At 37.9% G+C, this 16,144-nt stretch overlaps 1 protein-coding gene across 1 annotated transcript; it reads left to right on the forward strand.

Annotated features, from left to right (window-relative positions):
• The first annotated feature begins 995 nt into the window (after window positions 1-995).
• Window positions 996-15,163, forward strand: LOC307119714 (myosin-7-like). The gene is made up of 39 exons (XM_079806162.1): window positions 996-1,043; window positions 1,245-1,284; window positions 1,396-1,607; window positions 1,954-2,097; window positions 2,177-2,333; window positions 2,482-2,509; window positions 2,588-2,690; window positions 2,790-2,882; window positions 2,970-3,033; window positions 3,402-3,500; window positions 3,608-3,711; window positions 3,842-3,980; window positions 4,074-4,192; window positions 4,281-4,430; window positions 4,958-5,128; window positions 5,214-5,523; window positions 5,826-5,905; window positions 6,105-6,310; window positions 6,631-6,754; window positions 7,841-7,977; window positions 8,065-8,320; window positions 8,420-8,662; window positions 8,743-8,919; window positions 8,998-9,143; window positions 9,239-9,329; window positions 9,412-9,801; window positions 9,942-10,068; window positions 10,171-10,289; window positions 10,376-10,572; window positions 10,682-10,865; window positions 10,947-11,112; window positions 11,212-11,336; window positions 11,455-11,763; window positions 11,881-12,084; window positions 12,198-12,494; window positions 12,607-12,711; window positions 13,404-13,499; window positions 14,466-14,600; window positions 14,943-15,163. The coding sequence occupies exons 3-39, from the start codon at window positions 1,407-1,409 to the stop codon at window positions 14,961-14,963; spliced, it is 5,817 nt and encodes a 1,938-aa protein (XP_079662288.1). The 5' UTR covers window positions 996-1,043; window positions 1,245-1,284; window positions 1,396-1,406; the 3' UTR covers window positions 14,964-15,163.
• The last annotated feature ends 981 nt before the right edge of the window (window positions 15,164-16,144 follow it).

Here is a 16,144-nt window from a genome sequence, read left to right on the forward strand (position 1 = left end):
GTGTGAATTGCCAAGATATTAGCACTCATCACACACTTCTTGTTCCTCCTTGTTAGCCTGAATGTCTTGACCCCAACTTATCAGCTTGCAGGTCTTAAGTTAACAATGGTGCTCGACTGTCAGTCTGGTAAGCTGATCTGTAACAGGTGTTTTCAAGATCTGTTGTATAAAGATCTGTTGTTGGAGCATATACAAATATAGGAGCAGCGAGCAGAATCTCTACAGAAAGTTCACTTGCTCTCCATTAATGGATGTAGTCAGGTAGATCATGCAAGCTGTTCCTCTCAATCATGAAGAGGCACTCAATAGGAATGCCACAGGGATATCTCTATGCTTAAGTGTACAGGGAAGAAGACACATGCTCCATTACCAATACAGCACAAACTGAAATATTCACACCAGCTAGACTTTGACCTTGGTGGCCCATTCAACAACTGTTAATCAGGTGAGGCCTCTAGTGGAAACCACAGGAAAAATGTCCGTGATGAACCTCTACACAAGAGACACATACCTTTTGGAAGATCAGTTTTATACAAAGCTAATCCTGACCATTTACTTATATTTTGAAGTCTGATAAAGGTTTCAAAAACAGTACACATCATATGTTATGGACATTTCACATTCATTATTTATTAAGTTACCAATTAAGGTAAATACCGTTTAACATGATCTGATGTTGTAGAGATCAGTATATGAGTTTTATTTTGTTTCAGACTTACTACACTGATCTTATTCAATTCTTCAACGTGTTTCAGGCATACAGTGGGAGGGTAAAATAATTTCTGATTAATCTGAATATGTTTCTAAAATCCATTTTTGATACTCAATAACCATTATGAACTCTGAGCCTGACAGGGATGACATTCAATACCACAATAAACTGGCCCCCACCTCTCCCGAGTACCCGACCCGTCCTTCCTAACCAAACTGAGCGAGCTGGAAGCTTTGGGTGATGCCAACAACCATATTTAGAGGAACAATTGCATTATAAAAAGGAGACGACATGATTTCAATTGTATCATCGTTATCTTTCTTTTTGTGCGGTAAGTTGGAGGGTACATTGATTTATACACATCATCGAAGTCATAGTCAAAGAGTTATTTACTAATTGTAGTATAACTTGACTTGGTGACAGACCAGGTACTGTTTTTGGAATCTGTAGTGATTTGGGTTTGAGTGTTATGTGGTCAGTAGTAGACATGAGACATTGTTGACATCATTTTCAATCGTTTGTGTGGAACTAGAGCTTTGAAGCATCAGTCTCTGAAGAAGACAACAGCAAAAGTGAGTAGATTTTAGTCTTACTTAACAGGGTAATCAAAACCGAATGTGTACTAGTCACGTCATTTTATAAATTACTACTGCATCGCATAAAGTTTACTTGAAATCCAACAGAAGGGTGAAAAATGGGGGATGCTGTGATGGCAGAGTTCGGGCCAGCGGCTCCGTACCTCAGGAAGTCGGACAAGGAGCGTCTGGAGGCCCAAACGCGCCCCTTTGACATGAAGAAAGAGTGTTTTGTTCCTGATACTGAAGAAGAGTATCTCAAGGCAACGATTACCAGTCGAGATGGTGATAAAGTCACCTGTGAGACTTCAAAGGGAACGGTAAGTTTGAATAAGTGTAAGCAGTGGCATTGTGATTAATCAGATTTTAATTATTGTTGTGACTTACAGTTGCTTAATTCATTTTGCTAAGTGAAAGGCTTAAGACGTTTAAAATAAGGGCTGATAATAATATTTATAATACATAATTATGTTTTTCAATATTTTGATTAAAATACATTATTGTCTGAGTTAGTTTTTTATTAACATTGCTTCACCATCTAATGCACTCAAATTAATTTACTATTATTCTAATTTGAAAGATACTTTGGATAAAATGATTGAATCTCGATGGTGCACATAAATATGCATAAACACTGATTGTGTCAAATTTGTCATGTTCTCACAGACAGTAACTGTGAAGGAGGCTGATATTAACCCCCAGAACCCGCCAAAGTTCGATAAAATTGAGGACATGGCGATGTTCACCTTCCTCCACGAGCCCGCTGTGCTGTTTAACCTCAAAGAGCGTTACGCAGCCTGGATGATCTACGTGAGTCGAATCTTAACACACTCACACATTCTCTTTATCTTGCATGAGCAGATCTAAACCTTCTGTGAATCTCCTACAGACCTACTCTGGGCTCTTCTGTGTCACTGTGAACCCCTACAAGTGGCTGCCAGTGTACAACCAGGAAGTCGTTGTTGCCTATAGAGGAAAGAAGAGGAGTGAAGCTCCTCCTCACATCTTCTCCATCTCTGACAATGCCTATCAGTACATGCTGTCAGGTGTGTCTACTCAGCATATTCGAAATAGTTTACAATAATTGTGCAAATTGTTTCCAAATATACTGCATTTATATTACCTTGCTGGAAGAATAAGTAATCAATATCAATGAGATCCATTTTATAACAAAACATTGTTTTTATTTTACAGACAGAGAAAACCAGTCAATTCTTATCACGTAAGACTTATATGGCTGCAAAGTGTCAATAAGGTTGATATGTATGTATGCTCTGTCTAGACTGTTTTGTGTTGACAGTGGAGAATCTGGTGCTGGAAAGACTGTGAACACAAAGAGAGTCATTCAGTACTTTGCCAGCATTGCTGCTAGTCCTTTAAAGAAGGAAACCAGTGAAAAGAAGGTAAACGGAGGAGATCTGAATTCAAACTAAAAAAGCATTGGCCTGCCATTTTGTTTGACTTTCATTCATCATACACAAATTTCTAATATTGTTTTTTAGGGCACTCTGGAGGATCAAATCATCCAGTGTAATCCTGCTCTTGAGGCCTTTGGTAATGCCAAGACCATCAGGAATGACAACTCGTCTCGCTTCGTGAGTGGACACTAATTTAAGTTACAAATAATTATCATTTTGTAGATTTTTCCAAAGTATTTAAAGACAATATCCTCTTTCGAACAGGGCAAGTTCATCCGAATCCACTTCGCTGCCAGTGGCAAGCTAGCATCTGCTGATATTGAGACTTGTAAGAAATATCTTTGATTATTGACTGTTTTTTCTTTTAAGACACATACACAGTTACAATAGGGACAAAGTTTTTTTTTTTATTTTTTTATACATATTTACAAATAATTTGTACCCAGAAGTGAGTTAAATCTGGGACATCTGGGGATACATTAATTTGTAAAAACAATACATATATTGTTTTCTGTTAGGGTTAGCTAAAAGCCAATTAATATTTTTTATGAATACATTTTTATTTATTATTCTTATTTTCATTTTTTTTTAAATGGTTAGGGTTAGGTTATATCATTAGCTGTATATAAAAACAAAACAAGTCTATGGAATGTCCACATTTAGATACAATGCTTATTTTGTGATTTCTATGAACAGACCTTTTGGAGAAATCTCGTGTGACTTTCCAGCTCAAGGCTGAGAGAGACTACCACATCTTCTACCAGATCCTGTCTCAGAAGAAACCAGAACTTTTAGGTGGGCAAAAAATGTTACAACCAAACATCTATAATTTAGTTTTTTAAATGTTTACAAGAAAATGCATTACAACATGATGTCTAAGTGCCCTGTGTCTTTTCTCTCAGAGATGCTGCTGATCACAGCAAACCCTTATGATTACGCCTTCATCTCTCAAGGAGAGACTCAAGTGGCCTCTATTGTTGATTCTGACGAGCTGATGGCAACTGATGTGTGTTATCTGAAATAGCTACAAATTCCCATTAATACCTTTTGATCTTACCTTTTTAAGATTAATTTGACCGAAAATACAAAATGTTTCATTAACATTTATCATGTTAAATTAATTAAATTTGCTGTAGGAAGCGTTTGATGTGTTGGGCTTCACCCAAGAGGAGAAGAACAGCATCTACAAGCTGATTGGTGCTGTCATGCACTACGGCAACATGAAGTTCAAACAGAAGCAAAGAGAGGAACAGGCCGAGGCTGATGGGACTGAGGGTCAGTATTAGGACAAAATGCTGACATAATGCATGCAGTTATTGGGTAATAGAAGATTCATTACCATCAACCATCTTCTTTTATTGACGACAGATGCTGATAAATCAGCTTATCTGATGGGCCTGAACTCTGCTGATCTCATCAAGGCTCTGTGCCACCCAAGAGTCAAAGTAGGAAATGAGTGGGTCACCAAGGGACAGAATGTCCAGCAGGTGGAGACTTCATGATTAACATCCCTTCATAACATAATGTTACCACAAAAACACATTATTTAGTAACATTTTAATGTGTATTGGACAGGTGTACTATGCCATTGGTGCACTTTCCAAATCAGTGTATGAGAAGATGTTCCTCTGGATGGTTGTGAGAATCAACCAATCCCTGGACACCAAACAGCCTCGCCAGTACTTCATTGGTGTGCTGGACATTGCTGGATTTGAGATTTTTGATGTAAGTACTTGATGTTGTTACTATTAGTCACTTTTCTGGATATACTTGCTCAACAGGTACTCTCCATGTACAGTTTAGTCTTCAAAGTTAAATTTCACTGGGCCCAGTCTTAAATTGTACATTTTCAAAATGAATTCATACCCCAAATTTACTAAATGTATGAACGTTGATTATTTGATATCATTGCAATGCTTAGTTAAAGACCTAACTATTCGCTTTGGTAAATTTTTTCCCCCAGTCTTCTATTGAAGGAAACTCCAGGACATACAATAGAAATAATATTTTTTTTAAAGTAGCCAATAATCTTTATCAGTTTCCTAACAGATAATGCTGTTTGTGAGAGATGGTATTAAGGAGACATGACGATCTTATAGAAAGCGTATTATTGTACAAAGAATTGTACTGTGTATGTTTGTTTAACTAATACTTTTGGTCAGTCTTGTTTATTTTAAATTGTGTATATGAGCTAAAAGATTTATAGTGCATTGGCATTTCGATTAGTTGACAACACTGTTAATCTGTTTTAGTTCAACACCTTTGAGCAGATGTGCATCAACTTCACTAATGAGAAGTTGCAGCAGTTCTTCAACCACCACATGTTTGTGCTGGAGCAAGAGGAATACAAGAAGGAGGGCATTGAATGGGAGTTTATTGACTTCGGCATGGACTTGCAGGCTTGTATTGATCTCATTGAAAAGGTACGTTTTTCAAATTAGAGAGATCTCAGGTATTGGATCAATACTGCTCATCTAAATTGAAACCCTTCGATCTATTGTTTGTTAGCCAATGGGTATCATGTCCATCCTTGAAGAGGAGTGCATGTTCCCCAAAGCCAGTGATGCAACATTCAAAGCTAAGCTTTATGACAACCATTTGGGGAAATCAAACAACTTCCAGAAGCCTAGGATTGTCAAGGGTAAACCAGAGGCCCATTTCTCCCTGGTTCACTATGCTGGCACTGTGGACTACAACATCAATAACTGGCTGGTGAAGAACAAGGACCCTCTCAATGAGACGGTTGTTGGCCTCTATCAGAAGTCCACCATGAAACTTCTTTCAAACCTGTTTGCTAATTATGCCGGTGCTGACTCAGGTGTGTTAATAATCAAGGGGGGGAATTCATTACCCACTTTTCCACCATCAGGCCGAATAGTTTAAGAACGATAAGGAATGGTTCCAGTCATATTTGCACTTGAGCTTGCTTCAGCACAGCACAATTACAAACCATTCTCGACCCGAAATTATCAGCATGGTCGGCTAACCTCCTCCTTTTAACCGTGCAGGTCCTAAACTGTTAAGCAACGAGAGAGGTTTCGCCTGATGGTGGAAAAGCAACTATGAATACAAATAAGGAATGCAAGGTTAATTTTAAGAAAACAATGTTTATTTCAACAGCCGCAGAGGGAGGAGGTGGCAAAACAAAGGAGAAGAAGAAAAAGGGCTCTTCTTTTCAGACAGTGTCTGCCCTTCACAGGGTAACATATACAGTGCCTTTCCTAGTGATTCATAATAAAATAATTTATTTAATATAGCATGGTTTCTTAATTTCTTTAAATAGCATGACCTAATATATATATATATATATATATATATATATATATATATATATATATATATATATATATATATATATATATATATAGAGGCAGAGTCATGGATAATGTCTATCCACAGGAGAACTTGAACAAGCTGATGACCAACTTGAGGTCAACTCACCCTCACTTTGTGCGCTGCATCATCCCCAATGAGACTAAGACTCCTGGGGCGATGGAGAATCCTCTGGTCATGCACCAGCTGCGCTGTAATGGTGTGCTGGAGGGCATCAGGATCTGCAGAAAGGGATTCCCCAACAGGATCCTGTATGGAGATTTCAAACAGAGGTACATTCATTAATGAATACAAGACATCTAAGTCACACGGGTCAAAAAAATGACCACAAATTATGCAACCACAGTAGACATATTTGCAAATATTCATATTAAATATTATTTCTCATTCAGAGCTGTTTCTCATTTGGTTTTGTGATTTACTTGGGTCTTTGAACAAATTGCTGGAAATAATGGTTTACACAAAATGTCTTTAATGGGAATTTGAGCCATTTCTTGACCCATTTGTTTTACAGTACCTTACTTTATTTTAAATGCCATATTAATATTGTCAAGGCCAAAATTAATATGATTTCCACTTTATTCAACAACAGATACCGTATCCTTAACCCTGCTGCCATCCCAGATGGTCAGTTCATTGACAGCAGGAAAGGAGCTGAGAAATTATTAGGCTCTTTGGATATCGACCACAACCAGTACAGATTTGGGCATACAAAGGTACCTTAATAAAATGTATAATTCAGGTTATAAATGGATAAAATACAAAAAAATATTAGTATGCATGTAATGATTAGTGTTGTCACAATATTGGAATTCTAACTTCGATACGATACCTTGAAAATCATTGCTATTCGATACCATGGGGAAAACTTTTTTTTTTACTATCTCAATTTTTGCAATAGCTTACACACAGAACAGGGAGGCTTTATAAAAAACAAAAACAGTCAGTAATAAAAGAAGAACAAATAAACAAATTTCAAACGATAGTACAAATAAATACAATATAATAAAGACACATTAAATAAACATGGCTTTAAGTTTTTCAGGTGGGTCTAACAGTCGTATTCAGGTAAAAAATACTACAGAATTTAAATAATCAAATGTAAAACTACACTGGATAGTCTTTACATACAAATGAATGCTTACAATTAAAGTTGCAAAAGTTATTCAGTCAAGCGCAGCGAGTGATTTTCTCTTCTTCTTTTGATCTTTGATTAACATGACAGACAGCAGCAGTATTAGGCTGCTGTCACTTAACAAGTTTATGCACGGATCTAATATACTGTTACACAACATGCGTTTTCTCTCAAATATTTACATTCCAATACTGACTGTATTTACCTAAATACTTGGCAAAATGGGCATTTTGACAATTTTGTATGTATTTGACCGTTTAAGCGCAATAAGCCACGGAAAATAAGTCAATTTGCTACTTGTGAGCTGTTTGAGAGGAGGCTTTATGTGTGCGCCACTTTTATAGATCAGTGGTGCGTGTGCTTTTGGTGTGAGCGCAAAACCTGCAGAAATTTGTAAAATTATGCGCAATACAAGCACTATTCAATAGGAACGAATGAGACATGTGAGTGACAGAACGGGTGTGAGTCTACTGTCAATTCACTGTAGGAGAAAAGAGAGCAAGAATGTGCAGCTGGTATCGCGTATCTTTACTGCAGAAAAGGAGTATTGGAAGTTTTCAGATATTTCAGTATCGGTACATATCGAAATACCAATATTTTTGACAACACTAGTAATGATCACTTGTGCAATGTAAGACTAAATAAGAGACCCTTTTTATTTCTCAAGGTGTTCTTCAAGGCTGGTCTGCTAGGTACTCTTGAAGAGATGCGAGATGACCGTCTTGCTCTCATCATGACAAATATTCAGGCTAGAGCTCGTGGTATTCTGTCAAGAATTGAGTTCCAAAAAATTGTTGATCGCAGGTAAAGTTTTAGGCTATTAAATTCAGAAATAATTCCACTAGTACTTTTAATATGAAGTATATGAACAATTTTTGTGTCATATTACAGAGATGCCTTGCTTGTGATCCAGTGGAATGTGCGTGCTTTCATGGGTGTCAAGAATTGGCCCTGGATGAAGCTCTACTTCAAGATCAAACCACTGCTGAGATCTGCTGAAGCAGAGAAAGAGATGGCCAACATGAAGGATGAATTCCTGAAGTTGAAGGAGGCTTATGCCAAATCTGAAGCCCGCAGAAAGGAGCTTGAGGAAAAGATGGTTTCTCTTCTCCAAGAGAAGAACGACCTGCAACTCCAAGTCCAAGCTGTATGTTTACAAGCTTTGAGCTTGAGTCTGTGATTGTATTAAATTTAATAATAGTAATTGTTTTCAAATACATGAAATTCCATATTTATAAATAAACAGGAGCAAGATAATCTTTGTGATGCTGAAGAGAGATGTGAGGGTTTGATCAAGAACAAGATCCAGCTTGAGGCCAAAACCAAAGAGCTGACTGAGAGACTGGATGATGAAGAGGAGATGAATGCTGAGCTGACTGCAAAGAAACGAAAGTTGGAGGATGAATGTTCTGAGCTCAAGAAGGACATTGATGATCTTGAGCTCACTCTGGCCAAAGTAGAGAAAGAGAAACATGCCACTGAAAACAAGGTCAGTTTTCAACACTAAATGTCTAGTGATGCTAGAATGGTGTGTTAAGAGTCTCTTGATACAATGACACATTTTTACAGGTTAAAAACCTGACAGAAGAGATGGCAGCTTTGGACGAGATCATCGCTAGGCTGACCAAGGAGAAGAAAGCTCTGCAGGAGGCCCATCAGCAAACGCTGGATGACCTCCAGAGTGAGGAAGACAAAGTCAACACACTCACAAAAGCCAAAGCCAAGCTGGAGCAACAAGTGGATGATGTGAGTGGATTGGTGACACTTCTGTTGTAAATGAAAAAGGTTTCATTTATAATGCTGAACAAAATATTGTCCTTCCAGCTTGAGGGTTCCCTGGAACAGGAAAAGAAGCTTCGTATGGATCTGGAGAGAGCAAAGAGGAAGCTTGAGGGAGACTTAAAGTTGACCCAAGAGAGCGTAATGGACCTGGAAAATGACAAACAGCAAATGGAAGAGAGGATTAAAAAGTGTGTTTTCCAGACGAGGAAATAATTATTCAATAATACAGTTCACGATCTGAACCCTTATCAATAATGGTAATCAAATATGTTCTGCAACACAGGAAGGATTTTGAGATCAGCCAGCTCAGTAGCAGGATTGAAGATGAGCAGGCAATGGCAGCCCAACTCCAGAAGAAACTGAAGGAGCTGCAGGTAAACTTTATGATTCTTAAAAATAGGGACTGTTGGACATTAGGAATTCTAGCTTTAACTTTGGTTTTCCTCACATTAACAGGCTAGAATTGAAGAGCTTGAGGAAGAGCTGGAGGCTGAGAGAGCTGCCCGTGCTAAAGTTGAGAAACAGAGAGCTGATCTGTCCAGAGAACTGGAGGAGATCAGTGAGAGGTTGGAGGAGGCTGGTGGAGCCACTGCTGCCCAGATTGAGATGAACAAGAAACGTGAAGCTGAGTTCCAGAAACTGCGCAGAGACCTTGAAGAGTCCACTCTGCAACATGAGTCCACTGCGGCTACACTGAGGAAGAAACATGCAGACAGTGTGGCTGATCTGGGAGAGCAGATTGACAACCTCCAAAGAGTGAAGCAGAAGCTGGAGAAAGAGAAGAGTGAACTCAGACTGGAACTGGACGATGTGGTCTCCAACATGGAGCAGCTTGCCAAGTCCAAGGTGATGTTTTGTTTCCTTGATATAATTTTTAATTGCTTTTCCTCACTTCAGGTGCTCTTAAGAATTATGCTATAACTTTATTTATTCACTGTGTGCCTTAAACTTTTTTTTTTTTTTTAACATTTCTTAAATCCATCCAGGCAAACTTGGAGAAAATGTGCAGGACCCTTGAGGACCAGATGTCAGAATACAGAACAAAATATGAAGAAGGACAACGGAGCATCAATGACCTTACCATGCAAAAAGCTAAGCTACAAACTGAGAATGGTATGTACAATGACAAGGAAATACGTTATCCTGTGTATTGTTAGACAAATGCCCAAGATTGCTCACTACTTTATGTAAAATAATGGTTATACTTCTATCAAGGGGAGCTTTCTAGACAGCTGGAAGAAAAGGATTCATTGGTCTCTCAGCTAACAAGAGGCAAGCAGTCCTACACCCAGCAGATTGAGGACCTCAAGAGACAACTAGAGGAGGAAATCAAGGTATGGCTTATTTTTAAAGGATTTATTACAAACTGTCCATTGCAGTTCAATGTATATTGTAAACAGGAAATTCCCAACCCTCATAGGCTAAGAATGCCCTGGCCCATGCAGTTCAGTCTGCTCGTCATGATTCTGATCTGCTGAGGGAGCAATATGAGGAGGAGCAGGAAGCCAAGGCTGAGCTACAGCGGAGTCTGTCCAAGGCAAACTCTGAAGTGGCTCAGTGGAGAACCAAGTATGAAACTGATGCCATCCAGAGGACTGAGGAGCTGGAGGAAGCTAAGTAAGAAGCAGGAAATACTTTGGTTTCCCATGTAGCATACCATAAAAGCATCTGAATTGGTAAAAGCCTCAATAAGTTATTTTGGAACAAATTATTTTCATTCATGAAGGAAAAAACTTGCTCAGCGTCTGCAAGATGCAGAAGAAGCTGTGGAAGCTGTTAATGCTAAATGCTCCTCTCTGGAGAAAACCAAGCACAGGCTGCAGAATGAGATTGAAGACCTCATGGTGGATGTGGAGAGATCCAATGCTGCTGCTGCTGCTCTGGACAAGAAGCAAAGAAACTTTGACAAGGTGAATAAAACACACTTATAAAGGATCTTTCTGTTCATTCAGCTCCAATGGTAGCTAATCAAAGTCTGGTTCTATCAACAGGTCCTAGCTGAATGGAAGCAGAAATATGAGGAGTCTCAGAGTGAGCTGGAAAGCTCCCAGAAGGAAGCCAGATCTCTCAGCACTGAACTATTCAAACTGAAGAACTCGTATGAGGAGTCTCTGGATCATTTGGAAACTATGAAGAGAGAAAACAAGAACCTCCAAGGTGCCATTGATTTATTAGTCATCTGGGTTAATTGATTTCATAAACTTTTTTTAATTCTCTTGACTTTCTTATATATTAATAATTTTTCCTGCCAAACAGAGGAGATTGCTGATCTCACCGAACAAATTGGTGAGAGTGGAAAAAACATTCATGAACTAGAGAAAATTCGTAAGCAGTTGGAGCAGGAAAAAGCTGAAATTCAAACTGCTCTGGAGGAGGCTGAGGTATATTGATTATGTTATGTGTAGATGCAGTAGGTCCAGTTTTTCTAGTTACACCAGCAAGAATACATTTGCTGCTAAATCAAACTTACTGTATTTTTTAATGCTCTTAATTGGTCAGGGCTCCCTTGAGCATGAAGAAGGAAAGATTCTTAGAGCTCAGCTGGAGTTCAATCAGGTCAAAGCTGATATTGAACGTAAGCTGGCTGAGAAAGATGAAGAGATGGAGCAGGCCAAGAGGAACCAGCAGAGAATGGTGGATACCCTGCAGAGCTCACTGGAATCAGAGACTCGCAGCAGAAATGAAGCTCTCAGGCTGAAGAAGAAGATGGAGGGAGACCTCAATGAGATGGAGATTCAGCTCAGCCAGGCTAACAGGCAGGCATCAGAAGCCCAGAAGCAACTCAAGGGTCTTCATGGACATCTCAAAGTATGCTAGATTATTATTATTATTATTATATTTTTTTTTTACAAAAATGCACAGGTGTAATGCAAAAGTGAAATATTATGAAGTTCTTCAGTCATTTGTAAAACTTGTACTTTACAGGATGCCCAACTGCAACTAGATGATGCTCTTCGTAGTAATGATGATCTCAAAGAGAACATCGCCATTGTGGAGAGACGCAACAATCTGCTGCAGGCTGAACTGGATGAGCTGAGATCCATGGTGGAACAAACTGAGAGAGGAAGGAAACTGGCTGAGCAGGAACTGCTGGATGTCAGTGAGAGAGTTCAGCTCCTGCATTCTCAGGTATGACACATCTCTGCATTAGACAAACACAAGTAAAACCCTTTAAACCCTCTCTTAGTACACAATATCAACTAGAGACTACATACATGAATGTCAATATTGTCCATGTTCAGAACACCAGCCTGCTGAATCAGAAGAAGAAGCTGGAGGGAGATAATACTCAGCTTCAGACTGAGGTTGAGGAGGCAGTGCAGGAGTGCAGGAATGCTGAGGAAAAAGCCAAGAAGGCCATCACTGATGCTGCCATGATGGCTGAGGAGCTGAAGAAGGAGCAGGACACCAGTGCTCATCTGGAGCGCATGAAGAAGAACATGGAGCAGACCATCAAGGACCTGCAGCACCGTCTGGATGAAGCTGAGCAGATCGCCATGAAGGGTGGCAAGAAGCAGGTCCAGAAACTGGAAGCCAGGGTAAGTTTCTGAACCTCAGATCCTAATAATGCATTTTCTAGTTGCTATTCATGAATACTTGTATTCGGAGGTTTAGAATTGGTGTGTTTGAAATTATTTTGGATTTTTCAAGGTGAGAGAGCTGGAAAATGAGGTGGAGCTTGAACAGAGAAAGGCGAGCGAGTCTGTGAAAGGAGTCCGTAAATATGAGAGACGCATCAAGGAGCTCACCTACCAGGTCATTTTCTTTGAAAAAAAAAAAGTATTTTTATTCATGCAAAGATTTTATAAAACAACATCAATTGTGGTCAAGTCAATGTATGCTCTATGATTATATACAGAGTTGGGAGGGGTACTTTAAAAATGTATTCCATTACAGTTAAAAAAAAACATCATAAAAAATTATTAAGTAACATAATCCAAGTACCACAATACGAAAGTAATGTAATCTGATTACTTTTGGATTCATTCAAGGTCACATATGTAAATAAAGTCAAATAAAAAGCAGAATTTAGGGCAATGATTGCCATGCACCAGTAGGTGGCTCACATGAGTCATGACAACAGAAGCAGCTGTCAATTAGAGATGCATGGATCACTTTTAACAGTTTTCTTTCCTTCCTTTAATCTTTTTAATTATCCTTTTCAAAATTTCTCTTGGATCTGTTTTGCCTCCATTTCCTTTGTGTTTTATACAGTATATTGACCACTAGGAGATGCTTCACTGAAGAGATATATGTTGTTGAAAAACTAAAGTCAAAGAGTAATGCACACTTGTTGCATTTTACTATGAAACGAGAGTTTCGTGTAATCTGATTACTTAGTTTTTTAACATAACTGTAACTAAGTACAGTTACCAGATTTTTGTATCCTGATTACGTAACGTCGTTAAATGTATTCCGTTACTCCCCAACCCTGACTTTATATGCAGACTGAGGAGGACCGTAAGAATCTGGCACGTCTTCAGGATCTGGTGGACAAACTCCAGCTGAAGGTCAAATCCTACAAGAGATCTGCTGAGGAAGCGGTATGTTTAAGATAATTTAGAAAGCATCTAATCATGCTTTACACCTTTGGTGTTCTCAGTCAAAAATGACCAGCCTTTTAAATAGCTTGTTATGCTGAACATGAACATGATAACATCCTCCTGGATACGGTTTCTCTTATTTTCCAGTCATATTTGAATGGGAACACCAAAAGTGTGCCTTTGTGCAATTGTGTACAAGATAAAATCATTTCAAGACAAACTTCTTGGTTAAATATTAAAGCACAATAGTGTGATAAATAGTGTAATTTTTTTCATATATATATATATATATATATATATATATATATATATATATATATATATATATATATATATATATATATATATATATATATATATATATATATATATTAATATTGACAAAATTATCCACAAATACAGCTTTCATCATTAAAAAAACGATAAGCTCAGATCAATGAGGACTGCGGTCAATCATTTCCAAAAACTGTCCTAATTGAAAGAAAACAAAAAGATTGAATACAATATTTGGGGATAATAAAGCATAGCAAGAGATTTTATGAGCTTTTTTTGTAGGCCGGTCAACTGTGTACACCACAAGTGTAACAAGGTGGGGGGAAAAATCCCCCAAAATTTGGGAAGTAGTAGTAACACCCTATGTGAGCATATTCAGTAAGGTTTAGTCCAATACAATAACAGTAACTAACATTTTTTGGGGAAAAGAAAATCCTCTCCGGGTCAAAATGACTTAAGGGTTAAAAAGAATTACAATTGCAATTTAAGGAGAATAAACAAAATTTTCTTTAACAACCTTTGTTTGAATTTGGTTGCACACAATTTTAATTAATCTTGAAACCCAAAATATCCTTAGTGCATAAAGCTTGATTGCCATGATTTTCTGTTCTTGTGATGAATAAACTTAAATAAAAATATGACTTGGTTTCTTGGCATGGGATTGCTTGATAAAATATCTTCATGTTTTTATAGGAGGAACAGGCCAATTCCAATCTGGGCAAGTTCCGTAAACTGCAGCATGAGCTGGATGAGGCAGAGGAGAGGGCTGATATTGCTGAATCTCAGGTCAACAAGCTGAGAGCCAAGAGCCGTGATACAGGATCCAAGGTAAGTATTTGTTGTTTGCAAACAAATGTTAAATGACTTGGCAGGTTTGGTGCATACTGGCATTAACATGAACTCTAAAGCAATCAAAAAATTAAAGTAACTATTTGACAGTGGACACCTACCCACAAAATATTTCAACAACTTTCAAGTGAGAAATAACAGCTGTTGCTTCGAAAAGCCTTGATAAGCAGAGCTCTTTTAAGAGCTCCATTACTACTGTGCAATAAAATTTTGCAGGGAAAATAATTTTAAACAATTATATTCATGGGCAAAATGTGTTGTATTTTCTAATAAGATAAATTAATCTTACATCTTTGTCTTTTTTTCTTCTTCTTTGAACAGAAAGGACATGATGAGGAATGAAGCTCTCCCATCTCTCAAAATCCTGTGTGTTGCTTTGAATCCATTAGTCTCCATATCAATAGAATAAAGAACATGTGCAAATTAAACTTCTGCCACATTGTGTTATTTTAAAACTAAATTGCCATCCTCACTAGTGGTTTAAACTGTGTGCTTTACAAAGTCAAATTAAGGAGTAAAAATAAAAAAACATTTCATGCATCAGCTGACAAAGATTTGATGTGCTGATTAAAGTAGCTATGAGCATTAGTAGCCAAGTAAAAACGTCTGCAATGAAATCCACAATTATACAGGTCATTCTCCCAAATATTGAAGTACCATAAACTTCTAGGAGAAATTATGAAAACATAATTTGGTGTTTACACCAAATACATTAATACATGTAAATAAAATCTGTAGTTAACATACTGTTGACTTACCTTTTCTAATGGTCCAAATAGAAATAAAACTAGCAAACACGTTTCAGACGAGTGAACTGTCCGTTACAGAACTACTCAATGGGTAGTGAGGCAAAAGAAAGTGAGGCAACTTCAACACTTGTCACTTGTGCTATATTAAGAGCTCCATAAAGCTTAGCACATACATTACTATATGTGAGAGGAGTCTCTGACGCACGTAAAAAGCTTAAAAAAGCTTATAAACTTGACAATGACCATTTTTCTTAGGCATACAGGCAATGTGATAAATCAGAGTAAATTTGCGGATTAACATTGTTCAAAAAGAGATTGCCATAGCTTTTGAAAGTTCAAGGTAATTAAACAATATCATAAGCATGGCATGGAGGAGGCATTAGGTCATGTAATAGATCATGTAACTTAAGTAGTAAGAGTTTATGCAAGTGATGGACGTCTACAGATGAGACGTGTCCTACTGTTTCAACCCACCCTATCTGATCTCTTCCATCATAGAGGCACTCAAAGGAATTTAACAGGTTATCTTTGTCCTCAAGGCTAAAGTAAAGGAAACAATGCCATTTTAAACAATACAACTTGAAGGGTATGGCCCCTCTGTCATCTCTCTGAGGGACAGCAACAGACTTCAAGCACTTATGCGATTCAGTGCTTCAAAGCATATTGGGGATATCCGTCAAGTTTTTAGCCTGGATGCATAATGCAGCAGATGAACAATATATTTAGAAAACCCATACTGGTCAGAGTGCATTTTTATATGAAGGCAAATTGCAT

The sequence above is a fragment of the Gobio gobio genome (assembly GCF_949357685.1).
Source record: "Gobio gobio genome assembly, chromosome: 23".
NCBI classification, from domain to species: Eukaryota; Metazoa; Chordata; class Actinopteri; order Cypriniformes; family Gobionidae; genus Gobio; species Gobio gobio.